At 46.9% G+C, this 21,844-nt stretch overlaps 1 protein-coding gene across 2 annotated transcripts in view; it reads left to right on the plus strand.

Annotated features, from left to right (window-relative positions):
* The first annotated feature begins 7,992 nt into the window (after positions 1-7,992).
* Positions 7,993-21,844, plus strand: part of LOC121156793 (interferon alpha/beta receptor 2-like) — a 31,128-nt gene continuing 17,276 nt past the window's right edge. The window contains exons 1-6 of one of the 2 annotated variants that reach the window (XM_040980745.1): positions 7,993-8,211; positions 14,563-14,655; positions 16,113-16,154; positions 17,309-17,423; positions 18,596-18,762; positions 20,895-21,052. In XM_040980745.1, the coding sequence (XP_040836679.1) occupies positions 14,601-14,655; positions 16,113-16,154; positions 17,309-17,423; positions 18,596-18,762; positions 20,895-21,052 (537 nt within the window). In that variant the 5' untranslated portion in view covers positions 7,993-8,211; positions 14,563-14,600. Of the gene's footprint in view, positions 8,212-14,562; positions 14,656-16,112; positions 16,155-17,308; positions 17,424-18,595; positions 18,763-20,894; positions 21,053-21,844 lie in introns of those variants that run through there. The other variant, XM_040980746.1, reaches the window with a different exon arrangement.

A 21,844-nucleotide genomic window follows, 5' to 3' on the forward strand; every position in this document is an offset into this window, starting at 1 on the left:
TCCCGACTCTACCAGCCACTTCCCCCTGAGACTTTCCCAGGCAGCTGTGACACTGTTTTGGGTTTTCTGTAGGGTTTCTGACCACACTTTTCCTGTGTCATTCTCCTCCAATTTCTTCAATGTCAAAATCACCTGGTCTCTGTGCACCTACCTTTGACTCTTATCACATATTGCAACCTTCAGCCAAAAAATTCCTCTTATTTTGCTGCCACCTCACTCTCAACCCCAGCACACTTCCATATGCACCCAGTAGTCTTAGTGAATGTACATTTGTACAGGATCCTTGCTCTTGGGACAACGCTGGTACAGTCACCTCTTCCCCTGACCAGATTTCAGATGCAATGGAAAGTCCTTTACCAATCTCTGCTCTGACAGTTAATCAGAAACAAAATCATCCAATGTGTGTTTTGACTCAATACATATCACTTGCAATCAAATGCATTCCTCACTTTTCCTGGCCATACCTGCCCAAAGGGTAGACAGCAAGGGGTCCAGAAAAAGGCTTTGGTTCTGCTCTTCCAAGCTGAGAGATTACTGGAATGCCAAATTTGGGTTCTCTGCCCACCAACATCACAACTCTTTAGAGTACTCAAAGAATGGGTCAGAAGAGTCCTCCAACTTTGTTGGGATCCCTACGGCATTCATCTTTGAGATTCTTGTAGCTATGAGAAGGCACTAAATGAGTTTGGTATGAGATTGGGGGACTGCCATGATCCTGATATGGTGTGTCCTAAAAGGTGTATGCACTGGAGGCTTGGTTTCTAGTGTGGTCCTTGGTTGTGGTGATGGTAACAGATAGGGGGGAAACAAGCTGTGACAGGCATTAGTCTAGCACTTAAGATACTAGTTAGGAACCCCAGGGTCCTACATCCAAGTGCCTGAGTTCAATTTCCAGCTCTAGCTCCTAACTCCAGCTTCCTATTAATGCAGACCCTGAGAGGCAGCTGAGTTCCGGCCACCCACAGATGAGACCTTGATTGAGTTCACCCAGTTCCCGACTTGGAGCTGGCCTAACCCTGGCCATCTGAGGAGGGAACAAGCAGGTGGAAGCCTCATCCCCTTACTCCTGCCTCTCTCTCCACTCTGTCCTGCCTCAGTCTCTTTAAGTCTCAAATAAATCATTTCTTTTGTTACAGAGAGAAGCGGGGCCTCACTTTTTCTCTTTCCTCCAGCACTGAATGCAGTCATTTCTCAAGCAAACTCAGGGGACAGCTCAGGCACCTGTGGCAACCCCAGGGCCCTTGTGTATACACCATAAAATGGTTGGTACATGAGGATGGAGAGAACCAAATCCCGGTGGTGATACTGGCTTTAAAAGAGAGCAAAAGAGGAACAAAATGAGTAATTCTGAGAACCAGAGGAGGAAAGAGAGTCGTGTTTTGCACCTGTTTTGGTCCTTGGGTTGAAGTTGGGTGTAATAGAGTCAGCTGTTTTTCTGTGTCTGCCATACACAGAAGACCACGGCTTGCACAACTGCACAGTTATGTTACTAGAAACATCTAGAAACCAAGCTGAAACAACAACTGTCATGCCCCTCCCATCCCCACTTCCTCCCATCTACTGAGCTAAAGAGGGCAGTTGCCTAAACAGAGAGGCCAAATGTGACCAAACTATGGTTTGGGGTTTCTCAGACACCAAAAGAACTGTCCCCCCCCAACCCCCCCGGCCACTTCACTCATGTAAGGTTGAGGTCAAGTTTCTAGCTGCTTGCAGGTTTAGCCACATGGAATCTCAGCCAGAACCAGCCAGGAGGAGACTTGAGGGGTGAGTTTGGCCTCAGAAGTGAACTTGGATCACCTCTGGTGCTCTAGACGCCTAACCTGGCACTCTTTCCACTGACCCCAGGAAAGCAAGACGTGGGGGTTGGGAGTGAAGAGGAGGATCCAACCCGTGTGAGGACTTTCTCCAGCCCTGAGAAACGACTTCACGGAGTCATTTTCCATCTGAAGTCTTCAATAAACACACATCTAGACTGTTCTTTTTCAGCAAACAATGTTGCCACATCCTTCCTGCAAAAAACAGAAGCTTCCTATTAGGGACCATCCTACTTTCTGCCTTCAAAGCTATGTACTCTCTCTCTCGTGTTGAAATCGTTGGGTTAATGTCAGCATGCCATATAGCTCTGCATCCTTTGAAATTTAATCTATTTGTTGCTCTATTTATATCAAGTGGGTCTCTTATAGACAACATGTACTTGGATTTTGCATATTTCATTCATTCTAAATCTCTGATTTTTAATAATGTTTAGATTTTTTTACCTAGTGCTGCCATAGATGCAGGTGGATTGGTATCTGCTACATTTTCAGCTTTTCTGTTCCTTGCATTTCTTGTTCAGTTTTTGATTGGTTGTTGTTTATCTTCAATTATTTTCCTATCGACTCTGCTTTTTAAAATTTATTGGTTTATAGTTTATTCCCCAAATGGCCACAATAGCCAGGGCTGGACCAGGCTAAAGCCAGGAGCCAGTCACTCCATCCAAATTTCCCTCCCATGAGGCTGCCAGGAACCCAAATGCTTCAGCTATCATCTGCTGCCTAACATACACATTGACAGGAAGTTGAATCGCAAATGCAGGAGCCAGGACACAAACCAAGCACTCCAATATGGGTGCAGGTGTCCGAGGAGCATCTTAACTGCTGTGCCATCCATCCCTCTACTCTGGTTTTAACTGAGCATTGTTGTATGATTCCATTTTTTCTCCACATTTATTAACCAAATTATATTTCTTTTTCTGCTTTTTTTAAAATTGGAAAGTCAGATGTACAGAGAGGAGAAGAGACGGAGAGGAAGATCTTCCATACGAGGATTCACTCCCCAAGCGGCTGCAACAGTCAGTGCTGCACCAATCCAAAGCCAGGAGCCAGGAGCCTCTTCTGGGTCTCCCACACGGGTGCAGGGTCCCAAAGCTTTGGGCTCTCCTCGATTGCTTTCCCAGGCCACAAGCAGGGAGCTGGATGGGAAGCAGGGCTGCTGGGATTAGAACTGGTGCCCCTATGGGATCCTGGCACATTCAAGGCGAGGACTTTAGTAGCTAGGCTATCATGCTGGGCCCCAAAATTATGTTTTTTTTTTAAGGCATACATTTAGTGATTTCCCTAGAGTATGCAATATTATGTTGCAAGGAATTCGAATTCTCACTGTATGATTCCCTGGGTAGTACAGGTCCATTATAACAGTGCTCCAAACCCTTCTTTCCCATTCTTCAGACTGCTGCTGTGCCATATCCACTTATCCACAGCCTACAATCACTTTATACTTTGCCTTGATTACCTTTGTTTGAAGTCAGTTACTAGCCTCAACTTGAAAAAGAACATTTACAAAATTCCTGAAGTTCTTCCCAGGACTCAGGAATGCACGTGGAGCAGCCAGATGGATGAGATGCAGGAGGAGCAGAATTCATGCCTTCCCCAGGTGCGCCATCCTTTCAGCACCTGGCTTTGATCACCAGTCCAGGAGCTCTCAGGGAGGCCTGGTCAGGCAGACTTGATTGATCATTAACTCAGTCTCCAGTTTGAGGAAGGTTGTGGGCTTCATTGTAGAAGGCTTGGTCTTTCTGGCTGCCCAGCCTTCATCTTGACAGTATCCAACTGCTCCCCAAGAGTCACCATTCAAACGGAAGCAGCAATCACCCCAGTCACTCAGAAGACCCAGACAGTGCGTGTCAGGAACCGAGACAAATATCACACATCCAGGAAACCATAGAACCCTTGATGTATGAATTACATGGATGTCATTTTTTGCATTGATTTATTTTAATTTTGTTTGAAAGAGATGCATAGACAGATCTCCCACTTGCTGGTTCCATTTCCCAAACGCCTGCAACAACTGAGACTGGGCCAGGTTGAAAGCAAGATCCTGGAGCTCACTCTGGGCTTCCCAAATACAGCAGGGAACAAGTGCTTGAGCCATCACCTGCTGCCTTCTAGGGTGAGCATCAGCAAGAAGCTGGATTGTAAGCGGAGGAGCTGGGATACAAACCAAGCACCTCAATATAAGGTACATCCCAAGTGGTGCCTTCAGCACTATACCAAACCCTCACCTCCGTGCTGATTCTAAACGTGTACTCTGATCTTTGCAAATTCTCTGTCACACCTGAGTCTTATCCTTAAGCCTGACTTTTCAGATTTTATTCCTTGCCCTTTATATACCTTGTAGTAGTCTTTTCAAAAAATATATTTATTTGAAAGGCAGAGTTACAGAGAAAGAGACCTGTTATCTGCTTCACTCCTGTTAGTTATTTAAAACAGTATTAGAGTTCTAGTTCTAGTTCATACAATATTAAGATACTTTACGCACAGCTAATTCCCACAACCTGGTTCTTTACCGTGAGCTGAAAACACCAGACGCAACGAGGTATCTTAGAGGTTTATTCCAGCGGGGCAGGAACAAGGTGGAGGTGGTGGAGATCAGGAGAAAAGGGCAGAAGGAAATACCTGGGACCTTTTATGCAGGTAGGCCCACAAGGTGTGGGGGCGGGGATTGGGAGGGGTCGAGAGCAGGCCCCAGGGGACTAGTGCCTGGGGATGACTGGTGAGTGGGCGGGGTTGGGGAAGGGGCTGGGAGATTGGGGGTGGGATTCTCAGCTGGAATGCCAGGTTACATCTGATTGGTGGATGGTTAGGCTGGCTCGAACTTCCTGAGCTGTGAGGAAGAGGAAATGGCGCCAGGTCCAGGGTATCAGTCTCCGTGACGACCTTCAAATCACTCCTCACAACTCCATGAATGGTCACAACAGCCATGACGGACCAGGGTGAAGCCTGGAGCCTGGAACTTTTCCTGAGTTTTCCCATGTGGGTGGTATTCTACCGTCCTGTGACTGAAGCTCAGGCCTTGGGCCGTTTCTGCTGCTTTCGCAGAGGCGTTGGCTGGGAGCTGCACAAGAAGTGAGCAGTTCAGATTTGAACTGATGCTCCCATTGGGATGTCAGCATTGCCAACAGCGGCTCCACCCACTGCACCATGACACTGACCTCTGCCTTGTGACTTTTCTATGGAAAGCTAGATGTATCAGGTATCAGGCACCAAGATGCATAGTCCTTCAGTGGAGGGTGTTTGCACAAGCCATGTTGGCTACAGCTATGGTGTTGGCTCATATAATCTCATCTAGTAAGTTTCTCTAGAAATGCCTTCTTAAATACAATTAAAACCTATTGTTATTCTACAGATGTTCTGATGATGTGGTTGTAAGGTATTATGGCTGTGTGTATTTTGGCTTAATAGGGGGTGGGGGGGAGATCTTTTACAACCCTGTGACTAAAGCTCATGGTTGGCTTTTAAAAAATTAAGTCTCATCTACGGCCATCCCACCCTGAACGCGCCCGATCTCGTCTGATCTTGGAAAAATTACGTCTCAAATGGAGCTCATGTTGTGACATAGTAGGCTAAACCTCTGCTACAACACCGGCACTCCCTAAGGATGCCAGTGCATGTCCTGGTTGCACCGGTTCTGATCCAGCAGTCTGCTTATGGTCTGGGAGAGCAGTGTAAGATGGCACAAGCACTTGCATCCACAGGGGAGACCCAGAGAAGCGTCTGGCCTCTTGGCTTCTGGCTTTACATCCACCCAGCTATAGCTGCTCCACTCATTTGGGGAGTGAGCTAGAACATCTGCCTCTGTCTCCTCTCTTCTCTGTAACTCTGCCTTTCAGATAAAAATCAGGGGGAAAAAAGCCTTTGAAAAAAAAAATGAGCCAAAATCAATGTGCTATCATCTCCAGAGAAGTTTACCTTTGTTTCCACATACACACATAGCCAGGAGGGTTGGTTGGGCTAAACTAACTGCCCTTTTCTGAGATCGGAGGCTAATGAAGTAACACCCCTTTGTTATAGAAACTGAGTACCAATTTCTAGAGATGCTAGAAATGCCACTTGCGGAAAGGAAAAAAACAAAACCTTGGTTTACTCTATAAGACATCAGGTCAGATCACTCCACAATCGCTGAACCCCAAAGACTATTCTCTGAAGGGTGTTTTTTGTTTTGTTTTGTTTTTAAGATTCACTTTTATATTTATTGCAAAGTCAGATATACAGGGAGGAGGAAAGAGAGGAAGATTTTCCATCTGATGATTCACTCCCCAAGTGACTGCAATGGCCGGTGCTGCACCGATCCAAAGCCAGGAGGCACGAGCTTTCTCCAGGTCTCCCGTGCTGGTGCAGGATCCCTAGAGTTCGGGCCATCCTTGACTGCTTTCCCAGGCCACAAGCAGTGAGCTGGAAGGGAAGTAGGGCTGCTGGGATTAGAACCAGCACCCACATGGAATCCAGAGCGTTCAAGGCGAGGACTTTAGCTGCTAAGCCAGACACCGGGGCCTTTCTCAAGGTTTTATAGAGCAGTTGTGTGAGCTATCTTTAGCACTGGTGAGAGCAAGTGAGTGGAGATACAGGGACAAATACACAGCAGTTAACTTTGGGTATTTACAATCCTGGGAGCTTCCTAAGCTGTTCCAGCCAGCATTTCCTTACCTCCTTTCCTATCCTAGGCATTCTTGTCTTTATCCGACTTTGATGTTTCTGTGGAACCTGTTTCCCTGCTACATGACCACCGTGTCCTGCTTGTGAACCTGGGTTTCTCCCCCATGTGGGTCTGTTTCACCATGAAGACAGGCTTGTGTTACAGAACACGTAGGGCATATCTCAAAACTGTCTTTTCTCTCTCCCCTGGACCAAGACAGGGGAGACCCTTTCCGGGTCATCACTAGCACAGGACCTCTCAGAGTGAAGCTCAAGAAAGCAGGGGTGTTACACTAAGACTCAGCTGTTGTGGTTTAATTAAAAAAAAAAAAAGTCTTTCCTTTTTTGAAAGTCAGAGTTACAGAGAGGAGAGTACGTCCATCTGCTGGTTCACCCCCCAAATGGGCTCCATAATGGGGCTGGGCCAGGTGGGAGCCAGGAATGCAGAGCTCCGTCCAGACCTCCCACGGGGTGCAGGGTTCCATGTGCTGGGCCATCTCCTGCTGCTTCCGCAGGCTCAGTAGCAACGAGCTGGACAGGAAAAGGAGCTGCCAGGACAGGAAGCAGTGATTATTTGAACGCTGGCATGGTTGGCAGCACCTTATTTTGCTTTGCCATCATGCTGCTCAATGCTCCAGGAGTTTTTATCTCTTCAACTAGTTCAGTTGCAGCCTCCAGAAACTCGACGGCTACTGTTCACCTTTTCTTGCTGTGTTGGAGGCTGCCTGGTCCCGGCCCACTGTGATTCTCGCCTTTGCCTATTGTTGACTTTAGGATTCTACTCACTGAGACATCAAAAGAGTTGTTGGTTCTTAGTTTATTCAGCTTTTCTCTGGGTGGATGATGCTCTTGTTGAGAAAAAGTATATTGCTTTGTTTCTGATAGCTTAATGTTCAGGGTGTGCACATGTTACTGAAAATGAACTCGCATCCTCCTTCGACGTTGACAGGGCATATCACAGGTAGACAGACGAATGAAGGGTGTCCTCTCTACCTGCCTGGTATCTGGGGGCGGCGTCTGAAGGGAAAAGCTTTGGGGTGCAGGGTCCAGGTAGGGGGGCGAAGTCCGCTTTCCAGTCTTCCCACTGGGATGTCGGTAGTCTTCTCCCGTTTTCTGGGTGGGAAAATTACACTCAGAGCAAGCTCAGGTGACTGACAAGTAGGGAAGCCAGTGAAGAACCCATCACATCACAGTTTCAAATACTGAGGAACCTGTTTCCTTCCTTGTCGCGCCCAACACCTTCCAACCCTGAGGCGGAGTTTAAGAGCCGACCCAGCCAGGCAGTGATGTCATTCGGCATCCCCGCCCACGCCCCTATTTGGCGTGGCCACGCCCCTTGCTGCGGCCGCCTCAGTGCAGCCTCTGGCCCCGCCCCACTCCCTCCGCGAGGCCCCGATCCCGCCCCTCTGCAGGCCCCGCCCCACTCCCTCAGCGGGGCTCCCGATCCCGCCCCCGCAGGCCCCGCCCCTCTGCCGGCCCCGCCCCCGCAGGCCCCGCCCCGCCCCCGCGCTCCCTCTGCCAGGCCCAGCGCCAGCCCTCGGCCTGCGTACCGACGCTGCCATCTCTACCCCGGAGTTCCCTGGTGGCTCGCGGAGCGCCCTCTGACGCCTGCCTGTTCCGCTGCCCAAGGGGCCGCCAGGAGCTCGCATCCCGGCGGCGGGAAGCTCACTGGGGGCGCCTGGCTGCGAACCCAAGGCCCCGACTCTGGGTGGAGGGCCGGAGGCCGGCATCTCTGACAGGAGTCGTGGTGCTCAAAGCCAAGGTAAAGCGGCATGGTGGGGTGGAGGCCCCTTGCAGTCCTCTGGTCGGCCCTGCGGCCGTGCCCGGATCCTGGGACCTCAGTCCGCGCGCCCTGCGCCCCGCATGGGGGACCCTTGGAGACCCCGCAGCCCTCCAGCTGCTCTGGGATGCCGCGGGCGGCCCCGTCAGTCATCGCCCTGCTGGGGGCCTCCTTGGCTGGGAGTCCAGGCTTGTGTATCCCTTTTTTCCCCCCCGAATAAAGGGTGTCGTCTTCCCCGACGAGGAAGCCCAGAGTGCTTGGGCGGGTCACCTGGCTCTTGTCACTGCTGCCTGGGCATCGTTAGGAGGCTAGGGGGTCGCAGTCCTCAAAATCCAGCCCTCTTTCAAAACGGACTCATTGGGTGAGGCCTCGGGTTCCGGGGTCTCCTGCCCCTGCACCCCAGAGTTGAGTATGCTTTGCCCCCACCTGCTCTCCCGCCTGGGAGCAGTCGCTGCTCCAGCCGAGGTTGGAGTCCTGTGCCCTCGAGATCCGTCGGTGGGGAACCGGGGTTGAGGGGAGGAATGCGGGGACACTTTCGGGGACCCCAGACCCCCCCACCGCCGGGTCAGTCGGGCGAGCCGTTGGGAAAGATCATTCTTCAGGTGCTGGGCGTGTGGGGCGCCCGAGCGAATCAATCGGAAAGTACCGGAGTGTGGAAACTCTGTCCTCTTGTTTATTTGACTAGCGGGGAACTAACCTGCTTTCCATTTCAGTCTTTGTTCTGAAATAACAAACGAATGTAACCCCAGCATGCTCTCCTTCCCTGGGGGAAAGGGAAAAGGACAACGCCCCTAGCAGGCTGTCTTGCTCTGTGTGTGTGTGTGTGTGTGTGTGTGTGTGTGTCTTGGAACAGAAGTTCCTTGTGATTGCTTTAGACCTCCCACAACTTGATTAAAAATTGAGTTCAATGAAGTAAGCTTAAGGATGACACAAAATTTTAATGGTGATAAAAAAGACTGTAGACCAAAGAGAATAATTGATAAAGACCATAAAAATACAATTGCAAAGGAGATAATTTGGAGGACAGAACAGACTAAATATGACCAAAAAATAAAAACACTTTACTAGAGGAAAAGACGGAATGTAAGCCTGACGAATGCAGATAAAAAGAGAACGGTCAAGTCCATTGCTGAGAAGTCTGACTAGGAAGACAGAACACAGAAGCCTGGGCTCATTGCAGTTCCTAATGTAGAGAAACCGACGCAAGGGACAGAAAACACAAATTAAAATAGAGCAAAAAAAAAAAAACTTATTGAAACGAAAAATAAAATGGCCTATAGGCCAAAGACCATGTCATGATCCAAGAAAATTTCCTGTAGGTGTGCTTGTCACCACCTCATCTCAAATGATTCCTTAGGAATCCACAGACAGCCAAGCTGGCCTGACTTCCCCAGAGAGATGCTGAATGCCAGCAGGTGGTTGTTCTGAGGGCAGAGTTCATGGGGTCACAGACTTTTCCCAGGGGGCTTCCCTGCCCACTCAACTTGAGAGTCTGTGGGTCTGAGAGTCTCAGGCTTGAAGAATGGAGCAAAGTCAGCACCCAAGGGCCCTTTTGGAAACGGAACAGATGGGTGCTACAAGCCAGGAAAGAACAAGGTTGAGAACTCTGGAGCAGAGGACCTGTCAAAAAGACTCTTAATGAATATCCGATTTAACTGCAGAGCTAATACAAACTTTAGAGCTATTAAATAGGATGGGATGTGATTATTGTAAATCTAGATCAAAATACATGAAAAATGTACACCCATAGGAGAGGAAGGGGAGAGGAAATATCAAAATGCTATTGTTACCTTTCAAACCATCGTACCATAAATATTCTGTAAAATTCCAAAGTGCTATGAATATGTAATACTCCGACGTCCAGACTAGGGGCTATTTTAAGAGGATGTTTTTTCTTATGGTCAGAATTACATTTTTTATTTCAACAATTCTTCTGGCTTTCTTTTACCTTTTCTCCCAAATAAAAAATAAATTTAGAAACACTGTAGTGTGTTTGTTTATGTATAGAAAAGTCAGTGAGATTATGTTTACCTAAAGTTAACGATGGGACACTTATGTAGATTATTTTCATTTAAAAAAAAAGATGCAGAAGAATGCTTACAAAAAGCAAGAAAAATACTTGAGAAATAAACTAGGAATACACCAATATAAAGAATGTTTTCTATTAAATGGTAGATGATGGGGCTGAAATTCAGATCTGGCTGCCTGCCATCATGCCCAAATGCAGTCCTCCGTGACATTTGTCCTACACTTTCACATCTGGCGGTTCTCTGATAAGATTCTGCAGCCACTTGACAAGGTCCCACCTAATTCCTGCATTTCCTTCCACCTTCCCAGGAGACAAAACCTATCAACCGTGAAAGTACCCACAAAAAGCTTTTGTAGCCCCTGCCCACTGCTCAGGACATTCTGAGACTCTAAAACTAGAAAAGGCTCAGCCTGTGGAGAATCTGGGCCTTCCCCATGTGCTGCTTCTGTCTGCACGTTGGTAGCTGGTCACCTCTTCGGATTTATTTCTCTCATATTAGATTCAATTTGGCTGTGAGTCCACTCTCGGTGTCTCCTTTGCTCTGCAACACTTTCCCAACAATAGAAATAAGGACATTTGTTACTGTTTTCTTTGTACTTTTTTTAATTTAATTTTTTTCCAAAAAATATGTAATCATATGAGTGTGTTTTATTGTTATTTATTTGAAAGGGAGAGAAGGAGAGGGATGAGGGACAGAGGCAGACATCTCCCAATTCACTGGTTCACTCTTCGAAGCTCTTCTATGCGGGTGCAGGGTCCCAAGGCGTTGGGCCATCCTTGACTGCTTTCCCAGGCCACAAGCAGGGAGCTTGGAATAGAGCAGTCAGGACATGAACCGGCACCCATTAGGGATCCCAGCACATGCAAGGCAGATTTAGCCACTGAGCCATCACACTGGGCTCCACGACTAGTATTTTATAACAAGTGTTGAAAGGTTCTTTCAAACCAACCAGAAGAAGCCAACTTAAGCCAGGTTCAAGAATGTTGTAAAAGAGGAAGCAAGGGTCTTCCCCAGGCACAGAGCCATGCACAAGAGTAATCCCTTGGCTATGAGGGTAGTGATGGGCTCATGAGGAATTCCCAACAGCTGCTGGGGCTCCTCTGCCCAGGCAATTGCAGGCATACAGACACTTAGGCCTGGAGTCCCCCTCTTGGCACCTGCTCCTCAATCCAGCATGTGACAGGTTCCGGTGAAGTTGAGCCTAGCATCTCCTCTTCCAAGGACCTCCCATCCCAACCCTCAGTATAGTGGCCCCACCCAGAGGTCTTTAAACCTTTAATAGAGCATGCTAGGTGCCTGGCTTAACGGGGAACTACAGGCTCATCCTCTCCGGACCCAGCCTTCAACCAGCCTGGGTAAGGTAGGCACTACCTGATCTGGACTGGCATACCTGATCTTGAACTCCCTGGCACTCATGCACGGAGGGCTTTAGAGGAACACTGGGACTCTGCCAGTGTCACCCAGCTGGCACCCATGCAAAGGGTGGCAGGGCCTGGGAATCAGCTGTTGAGAGCACATCTTGCAGGGAACAGAAGCCATGCCTGTGTGAGCTGAAGCTTCCATCTCGGGGTGTGTTTTTCCCTGACCCACCAGCCTCCCACTCACAGACTACAAATGCAAAGAGAGAATTACTACAAAAATCCTGGCAGTCACAGAAGACTGTTCAGCCAAGAGTGTTTGTTGGAACAAAGAGAAAATAAATCCAAAGAGGGTGATCAGTCGCCAACATGCTGACAGGAGGGGTGTGTTGCAGATACCCAGTCTTTCAATGGGCTGGGTCTTTCCTAGTTTGAGGATCTTGGGGTATTTGGAGGAGTAGGGAGTTTGGAGAAATGGGTAAGTGGGCAGAGACTGGAGTTGCTTTCTTGTGGGCATCGTAGTTGGAAGAAATGCAGGGGATGGGTCTTTTGGAATGCAGGTGCCTGTCCTGGGTGGGGGATTCCTTTAGTGACAACCCTAAGGTCATGAGTGACACCCATAAGGTCAGCCCCAGGGGACCCTGGGGGCAGAAGCTGGCCCTCCCGGCAGAGACGAGACTAGGCAGGCTTTAGGGAGACTGCTCTATTTGAAGTCGGGGAGAGTTTGAAAAGGTCTCTATTAAAATAATTTCTGGCAGGAGGTACAGACATTGGCTGAAGATGTTTAGACCGCACGTTGGAATGCCGGCAAGGGTCTTGGGCTTGAGGCACACCCCCACTCCCCCACTCCCCCACTCCCCCAATCCCCACTTCCCCCACTCCCCCACTTCAGCTTCCTGCAAATACGCACATGGGAGCCTCAAGCAGTAAGGGCTCTACTGCCCACACAGGTGTCTCAGCTGTTGCCAGCATTGGAGAGTAGAACAGCATGTGGCAGATCCTTCTGTGTATGTCTCTCAACCCTTTCAAATCAATTTTTAAAAAGTTTTAAAATTAAAAAAAAAAAGGCAATCCAGACTAGAGAACAAAACGCAAAACTAGATTTTTGCAAACAAGCACAAATCTGTTTGTCAGACATAAGGTTCAGAGTAGAGTTTGGGTCATCAGGAACAAAACAAGGGGAAGTGGACTTCCTGCTCAGGGCAGGAAAGCAGAACCTCTGTGTGTGTTAGAAGTTCATGTTTGGGGACTGGATCTTCATTGCCAGATATGTAACAGAAAATTGATATAGAACAGAAGATATATAACGGAGTTGCATCAGCTATAACAGCAGCAATTGAGATGTGCCCAGCATCTAAAGGAGTGGGTGCAACCATGCATCTCCTCCACTGTGAAGATGAGGATTGGCACCAAATACATCACAGAGGTCTCCTAGCAGGTGTTTCTAAGTAGGCGTTGTACAGTGGGATAAGCTGTGGGCCAAGGGGCCTAAAAGTCTCATCAGTGTGCAGGTAGAATGTGCAGCGGGGATACAAATGATGACATGGAGCTTCTTGGACAAGACAGTCAAGAGGACCTGTTAAAGGAAGTTTTTGGCTTGGGCTCAATCTGCTACATCATGATACGATTTTTGCTTTGGATCTGAAGCCTTAGACCCCTAGTGTTTGAGGTGTACAAGAGCCCAAGGACAGAGTGAACAAGACCTGCTGGAGCTCTTTGCCTTTCTTGAAGAGTTCCTTTCTTACCTCAACAGTGGAACAGAATTCTAACTACAACTCATAACTCAGATGCTAATAAAATACCTTTTTTAAAAAAGATTTATTTATTTATCACAAAGTCAGATATACAGAGAGGAGGAGAAAGAGAAGAGTATCTTCCATCCAACTGATTCACTGCCCAGTGTCCTCAACGGTTGGAGCTGTGCTAATTCGAAGCCAGGAGCCAGGAGCTTCTTCCCAGTCTCCCACATGGGTACAGGGTTCCAAGGCTTTGGGCCATGCTCCATGGCTTTCCCAGGCCATGAGCAGGGAGCTGATGGGAAGTGGTGCAGCTGGGATAGAAACCAGTGCCCATATGGGATTTGGATGCCAGCATTTGAAGGTAAAGGATTAGCCTAGTGAGCTATGGCACTGTCCCGCACCCCTCAAATATATATATTTGAAATGGTGAAATCACAGTGGAGCAGGGACTATATGTGCATTTTCATGTCTGTTGTCTAAAGAAGAGGGAGGGTTAGGAGATATACTTTTTGCTTATGTTTAAAGGCATTCTGGAAGATTTGGGGGAAAGAAAAGTCTTTTAAAGGAACAAGATTCCTCAGTAGGTTTTTGTATGCTTAATTTTTTGAAGGAAGTGACTGTTTATATTGTTTGAAAGTTTAGGACTGTTCCCTAAAGGCTGACAATGTGACCCAGCGGGTGAAGCCACCATCTACAACACCGGTGTCTCATACAGATACCTGTTCATGTCCCAGCTTACTCCACATCTGATCTAACTCCCTGCTAAGGCACCTGGGAAAGCAGTAGAGATTGGCTTGCAGTTCTAAGGCTTTGCTAGCCACACGGGAGATCAGGATAGCGTTCCAGACTCCTGGTTTCAGTCTGGCCCAGCCCCAGCTGTCAGGGCCACTGGGGGAGTGAAGCAGCGATGGAAGATACCTCTTCAACTCTCTCCCTTTCCTACTCTTAACTCTGCCTCTCAAATAAATAAATAAATAAATAAACCCTGTCTTTCAAAGAATATCCCCACTGGCTAGGAAGAAGGTCGGTGTGAGAAACTGAGGAAGGGTGAGTAAGTGCGTGGGGTCCAGTCCCATGGAGGGTAGAAGAAGCCTGGACTCGGGAATCTGACCATATTGCTGGCCTAGTGCTCTGATCTTTGCTTCCGTGCTTCTCTTTACAATTGGGACACCAGAATTTTGCTCACTTGCCCTGATTTCCCTTCAGGTGAGAACGAAGCAGAGTTTAAAAAATAACCAAGAAAGATGCTTTTGAAGCTGAGTGTTGCAGCCATCCAGTCCCTTCATTTTGGTGCTTTGGGTAAGTGTTACTTTCTATCCTAACTCTTGCAGGAACAAGCCTATGATGTCCTCAGCACCAGGGCCCTGCCTAGTGTCCAGTCACCTGTAGCAGCTGTGTCAAGAGTGACATAAAACTCAGTAAAGATGAGGAACACTTTGTGTGTAATTTGAAGATGATTTCTTTTAGTTGTCCAGGGTAGAATTTGTCGCCCTATTTGGGGAGGAGCGGGGAGGAAAGTCAAGCTCCTTGGAGCCGGTGCAATAGCTCAACTGGCTAATCCACTGCTTGCAAGTGCCAGCATCCCGTTTGGGTGCTGGTTCCTGTCCCAGCTGGCTATTCTATTTCCTCTCCAGCTCCCTGCTTACAACCTGGGAAAGCAGATGCACATGGGAGACCCAGGAGAAGCTGCTGGCGTCTGGGCTTCTGATCAGCTCAGCTCCGGCCACTGTGGCTGGAGTAAACCAGCAGATGGAAGATCTTTGTCTCTCCTTGTCTATAAAGTCTGCATTGCCAATAAAATAAATCTTTAAAAAACAAACACACAATTAAAAAAAGAAAAAAAAGATCAAGCTCCTTATCTCCTACCACATCCATCAGGCTGAAAGCTCATCTCTGAACCCTGCTGGTTGTAATTTTTTTCCTTGAGTGCTATTGATCAAACCCTCTCACTGCCTTCCCACTGATCCCTTTTCCATGTCCCTATGTCATCTTTTCCATGGTTTAGCAGTAGAGAATCTATGAGAGGGATGGTTCTCTGGGTGCAGGCCATGCCTGCACTTGACAATGGTTAGCATCCTTGCTGTCCTCTTACTAAAATGCTGGTAAGCCCAAATCCCTAAAGTCATTGTCACATCCAGACAAAAGGACCCCATGATGAGACTCACCAGTTTCCACCAGGAAGTTTATTAATTAGCAACATGCTCATTCACATTTGGAGAATGTTCTAGGAAGATAAGCGCTTCTCAGGGTATACCATTAACCAGCCCAGTCCTCGTTGTTAGTGTCAGATCTTGCATAGATCTGCTTTTGCATAAACTCAGGGTATAATTCTTAGACCACATGTTGCTAGGCAGACAGCTCCCATCTGCTGGTTTACTCCCCACATGCCCACAACAGCTGAGGCTGGACTGGCCTTAAACCAAGAGCCAAGAACTCATAAGGGTAGCAGAGACCCAACAACTTAAGCTATCACCTGTGCCTCCTGGGTGCATGTCTGCTGAACCTGCAGTCAGAAGCCAGAACTGATACTCAAACTCACATACTCTAATATGAGATGTGGCTGTCCCCCCAGATAACATCTTAAACAACAGCTCAAACACCCACCCCTGGTTTTTTGTTGCTTTTTATCAAGCACAAGAAAGTTTGAATCCAATATGAATACATGTATAGAGAAGACGCTGAAACTTAGAGCGATGATTCTAAGTTGAGCCCAGAGAAAACTTGCTTGTTTTCTGACATGCTTTTCTTCTTCCTAGTGTACATCAGCCTGATGTTTGGGATTTCATGTGCTTGGCCTGGTAAGAGATTTTGGTGTTTTGATTACATTTTGAATAAACTGTTGAGGTGACCATTCGATTTCTTATCCCAGATCTTTTGTCTATTTTATTGGAAGCCTGTAAAAGGGAAAAAATTATGACTAATTTTTCTCAATGCTATTTGTAGAAATTAACACTAGAGGTCATTTGAAAAACCCTTGAAAGAATATTCAAACTCTTACTATTCTCACTAATGGAAGAATGGGGAGACCCCAGTAATGCCAAACAAAAAAAAATTATCTAGAAATAATTTCCATTTCATTTACATTCTTCCCACTTGTTCATTCCAGATAAGAAAAAAACATTTTTTTAAAACTATGACCACTTCTTGGTCTTTTGACTAAGTAATACGTCAACTGAATTTCTTATCTACTTATATAAATTAGTTTTAGATCTCCACTAAACATTCAACAGGTGTCAGATCTTGTGATAAACACAGTTGACCACCACAAAGGCCTGAGTACTAATAACAGGAAATCCAGAAGTTCATTACAACTTTTTACCGTATAAGGCAGAGCTTGACAAGGGGTAGCCTTCAATTCTCAGCTGCCACCATGCTTCCGGGCTGCATAACACTGTATAACAATTCAGTTTCCTGCTCTGTAAAATGGACCCATGAATGCTACCTACTGGGACGTTGTTGGAAGCCTATGGCCTACAAAGGGCCGGTCTACAGAAGGCCACACCTACACTCCCACCTTCTGCTTCTCTGTAACAAGAAGGAAGTGCAGTGGGGAATCCAGTGCAAGAGCAGATTGTAGTCCTGCTTAAAGAGGACTTGATGGAAGGAGGAGCGAGGAGCTGGGTTGAGGGGCTGGCATGGGGATAGTGAGGGATACACTCCATGTAGTCCAGGAGGATCTGAATTGTTTGGGTCTCATGACATCCCTCAAGTCACCAATAATCAGAACAACCCTTCTGGACAAATTCTGCTTCCTTGAACTTGCTTGCTCCAAAAATGTGTTGCTCATTAAGAAGCTATGTTGATTAGCTCATTTCCTGTATCCAGCAGATTTACTGTGCTTCAAGACCCCATGGCTATCCCAAGGGAAAGGTTGAACAGTGGCCAAAAGACACCCTGGGCTCCAAACACCAATGCTTTTCTCTGCCACCCCCTACCCCTTTCAATTTTTCAGAGAAACCCTGTGTTTTAAAAATGAAATTACAGAATCTACGGCCAGTTTTATCATGGGAATTCAAAAATGATTCCATTGTACCAGCTTACTACAATTTGCAGTACACAATCATGAGGTTAGTTGACTTCTTTTTTCTTTAGCTAAATATGCTCTCTTTTTGTTATCAGTGTTTACTCTCTCTGACAGATTTTTATTCACAGAATTAAAAAGCTAAAGGCACCATCCGTTTCTCATTAATTGTTTCCCTTTAATAATCTAAAGCTGCTTGTGACAATTCTTGCATTTATATTCAAAGCTAGTTTCTGGAAGTCAGAATTCCATAAGCAAAACAGTTATTGTGTATGGTCCCCGCAATGCTTTCTCTAACTTACTCAGCCTCAATGTTTCCTAAAAGTCCAAAGATCTGTTGACAGTATCAGTGATTTATGTTCACTTTTCTTTACTTAGGGCCCTCTGTGGGGCACCAGTAGACACCAGTAGACACTGGGTGCAAAGTCTAGTTTAGTCACTAATGTCACTAATCAGATTACCACTTGGGATACAATGTGACTTCCATTTAGGGGTTGTTGCAAGGGTCAATGATATGATGTGTGGAGCCTTCTTCAGTTTCCTTCTGCCTGTATCCAATAGTCACATTCCTAAGGCATTGTTTTGAGCCAGCAGGCCCTTGGAGAATCTCTTTGTGGGCTGTTTATCTGGCTGGTGGGTATCTGGAAGTTTCCTTCTGCCTTGTGCAGGCACAAATCTCACCCACTTACCTTTCTGAAGCTTGATAGATAGAAATAACAGGGCTGCCTGAGGCACAGGACTGTGCAGCTTTACTCCAGGGGGGACGGTGTTTCAGAGAAAGAATTAAGAGTTGTCCTTTAGGGAAATGCTGAATGGGGACCTCTACTGTAAAAGTTCAATCATTCATTCATTGGACAAATGTTGACAGAGCAAGGGATCCAACCATGGACCCAAGTCCCTTCCTTTCGGGAGCAGACATTCTGAAACCGGGCAGAGACATCATTAAACAAATGAAGATGCACTGTAGCAGGAGAAAGTGAACACGATGAAAATTAAAAAAAAAAAAAAAAGTAAAAGGACCAGGATAAGAGGGATTGAGGTGCAGAGTTGTGGGCGGTAAGGGGTTACAGCTTACATAAGGTGCTTAGGGAAGGTGGCTTGATGTGTGTGATATGAGATATTTGGGCAGAGTTCTAAAGGAATGAGGAAATAAGAAACACCGAAAATAGTTTCTCATGAGATAAAGTTGTCCTTTTTCCATCTCTTTTCATCCCAAAGTAAACCAGAAGCTATAAAAACTATTGAAAGCTGTACAAACATCACAAGCACATTTTGTGACCTGACAGAGGCATGGGAAGACTTTTATGAGAACTACTTCATCCTAGTGGAAGGATTCCAAGGGGCCGTATCGGTGAACTGTTCGGCCGTTTTCACGTCTCTGGACTGTGAGTGGATCTCTGTTTGCCAACTTCCTCATCATCCAGAGCATCATTTGTACTCTGCCATGAGATGGGGAGGGCTGGAAAAGTGTTTTAGGCTCCTGGCGTAGGTTCAGCCCTGGCTATGCCATCTCTTGCTTTGCAACTGCATTAGTTCCTTGGCAGCTCTGAGCTTTAAGTTTTTTTTTCTGAAAACATTATGAAACCGTAATCTGGGCTTTGCAGATTGTCTCCCAGTGCCTAAACAAGGTGGCCCTTTGGGCAGTCCTAGTCGCTGTTTTTCTGTTCCTTTCACAGTCTGACAGGATGTGGTATCTCTGCTCCCCGTGAGGTAACCCAGTAGCTCTTGCACAAGGGAGCACCATATGATGCCCAAGAGTACAGCTGCGTCTTCTTTCTGTTTTGTTTTAAAGATTCACTTATTTTAAAGCCAACAATACAGAGAGAGGAAGAGAGAAATTTGCCATCTGCTGATGAACTTCTCACATGACTGCAACAGCTGGGGCTAAACCAGGCCAAAGCCAGGAGCCAGGAACTCCATCATGGTCTCCCATGTAGATTGCAGGGGCACCACCAGCATCCCATATGGGCACTGGTTCATGTCCCAGCTGCTCTGCTTCCATTCTAGCTCCTTGCTTATGGACTGGGAAAATAGTGAAAGATAACCCAAAGCCTTGGGACCTGGCACCTCAACAGGAGACCTGGAAGAAACTCCTAACTCTTGTCTTTGAGTCGGTTCAACTCTGTCTACTGCAGACATTTGGGGAGTGAACCAAAGAATGGAAGATCTTTCTCTCTGTCTCTCCTTCTCTCTGTAAATTTGCTTTCCAAATGAAAGCAAATAAATCAAAAACCAAAAACAGAGCAAGGAGCTGGATCAGAACGCAGGCTCCATGGCTCCATCAGCCCTCCCATATGGATGGATGCCAGCATCTCAGGCAGTGACTTAAACACTGCACCACAGTGACAGGCCCCTGGAGTTGCCCCATCTTTCTTTTCCTATGCTTGGAAACAGCTCCCTAAGACAACTTCAGCTCCATTATTTTTCTTTTCCTAATCTCAGAGAAATGTATGAGACTGCTACAATTTGTGTTTGCTATAGATCTGTGTGTAAATATGCCTAGAAAAGCAAATATTAACTTCCAGATCATTATGATTTATTAAAGAATGCTCACTTAAGTAATAATGAGATATTTTTCATGATTCAACCAATAACTATAAAAAAATGCATGAAGAGCCAGATGGGGGAGGGGGCAGTGTGCTTTGTCCAGCACAATCCTGGGAAGGGATTAGGTGTGTATTGAAACTTTACCACAGGGCCTGGCAGCGTGGCCTAGCAGCTAAAGTCCTTGCCTTGAATGCACCAGGATTCCATATGGGTGCCAGTTCTAATTCCAGCAGCTCCACTTCCCATCCAGCTCCCTGCTTGTGGCCTGGGAAAGCAGTCGAGAACGGCCCAAAGCTTTGGGACTCTGCGCAACGGCAGATGCTGCACCAATCCGAAGCCAGGAGCCAGGAACTTCCTCTGGGTCTCCCATGTGAGTGCAGGGTCCTAAAGCTTTGGGCCATCCTCGACTGCTTTCCCAAGCCACAAGCATGGAGCTGGATGGGAAGTGGAGCTGCTGGGATTAGAACTGGCACTCATATGGGATCCTGGCGCATTCAAGGCGAGGACTTCAGCCACTAGGCCACGCTGCCAGACCCTCAAGCTTGTTTTGCACTGCTTTTAGTTCCTTTTCCGGTGCACTTTTTAAAGCAGCCATGGGTAGGTATAGTTATCTACACGTCACATAGGCAGAAGATGATTAGCCACATATAAAGAAAACTGCCTGTTCTTGTTTCCTGCCATGATTATCTATTGCTATTCTAATTTGAAGTCTATTTTACTTTCGTGTTTTAAATACAAACAATTGAAAGTTACTGACTTCCAACCTGAATCTTTCCTCAGATTTCCATGGCTCTGTTAACCAAACCACCTCACTTTTACTCTTCTTAAGATTTTCACCTATGAAATTAAAATAGCACATGCTACTTTTAGAATCATTGGCCAGACTTAGGTTGTATCGTGCCAGTATGAGACACTATTCTGCAGTCTTTGGCTGATACTGGGTTTATTTTCTTTCTGTTTTCTCCCACAGTATATATTGAGCCACCAGAGTTTGAAATTACTGACTTCACAGACCACATTAATGTTACAGTAAAATTTCCATCCAAGCTCCCCAAGGTACTGAGGAACAATTTAGAAGATTACTTACGGCTCATCATCAGTGAGGAGACTGGAGGGATTGTTAAGACGGTAAGTGATCCCTAGGGGTAAGTCAAGTCAGTTTGGCCTTAGCTGTGGACACATGTGCCCCCTTAAATAAAGCAATCTGTAGTTGAACTGCTCAGGCACCTCAGGGTGGTCTGGCTTTAGAAAATTCCTCTTTGTGGTTTGTTCATTGTAGCAATGTGTAGAGTTGGCCCAACAGCCCCAGTCTTTAAAAGAGTAAGTCACATGTACAATGTTAGGGGACACCCAGAAGAGAGAGATGAATGGTATAGACCAGGACAGCAGTCAGATTTCAGAAAACCAAAGTGAGAATGCCTTGAAGAGTAGTTTAGCTGGGCTACATGTGTTGTACAAAAAGTATCTGCCTGCCCCTGCTGTTCTCACACACAGCAAGAAAACTGGCCCTTCCCAGCAGCTCTGTCCCTTCCTGATTTCCCCTTTGGGGCCCAACTAAAGGTCAGTAACCTTGAGATGACCGCAGTATCATCAGACAGATGTGGATCTTCAACTGCCTAGTGTCCCGAGCTACCCAGATGACGGGAATAAGCAATGAAAATGGATAAACCACATCCAGCAGGCGGCCCTGCTGTCACAGCGGCTTAGCTTTGGGGAGCTCATTTCAGTCCAAAATTCTTTTTTGAGTAAGACTAGCCCACAAAACTCTGGGTAGAGTCCTTTCGGACACAGAGCACAGGCGGGCCAAGGATCCTAAGTCCGCAGTGGGCCCTGTGGATCTGAGAAATGACAGGGAGAGGAGTGTAACTAAGAAGGGAGGGTTGGAGGAAGTGAGGTCAGAAGCCAAGGGACAGACCCATT

Source organism: Ochotona curzoniae, unplaced genomic scaffold, assembly GCF_017591425.1.
Source record: "Ochotona curzoniae isolate NIBS_2020 unplaced genomic scaffold, NIBS_Ocur_1.0 contig_3498, whole genome shotgun sequence".
In the NCBI taxonomy this organism is placed as follows: Eukaryota; Metazoa; Chordata; class Mammalia; order Lagomorpha; family Ochotonidae; genus Ochotona; species Ochotona curzoniae.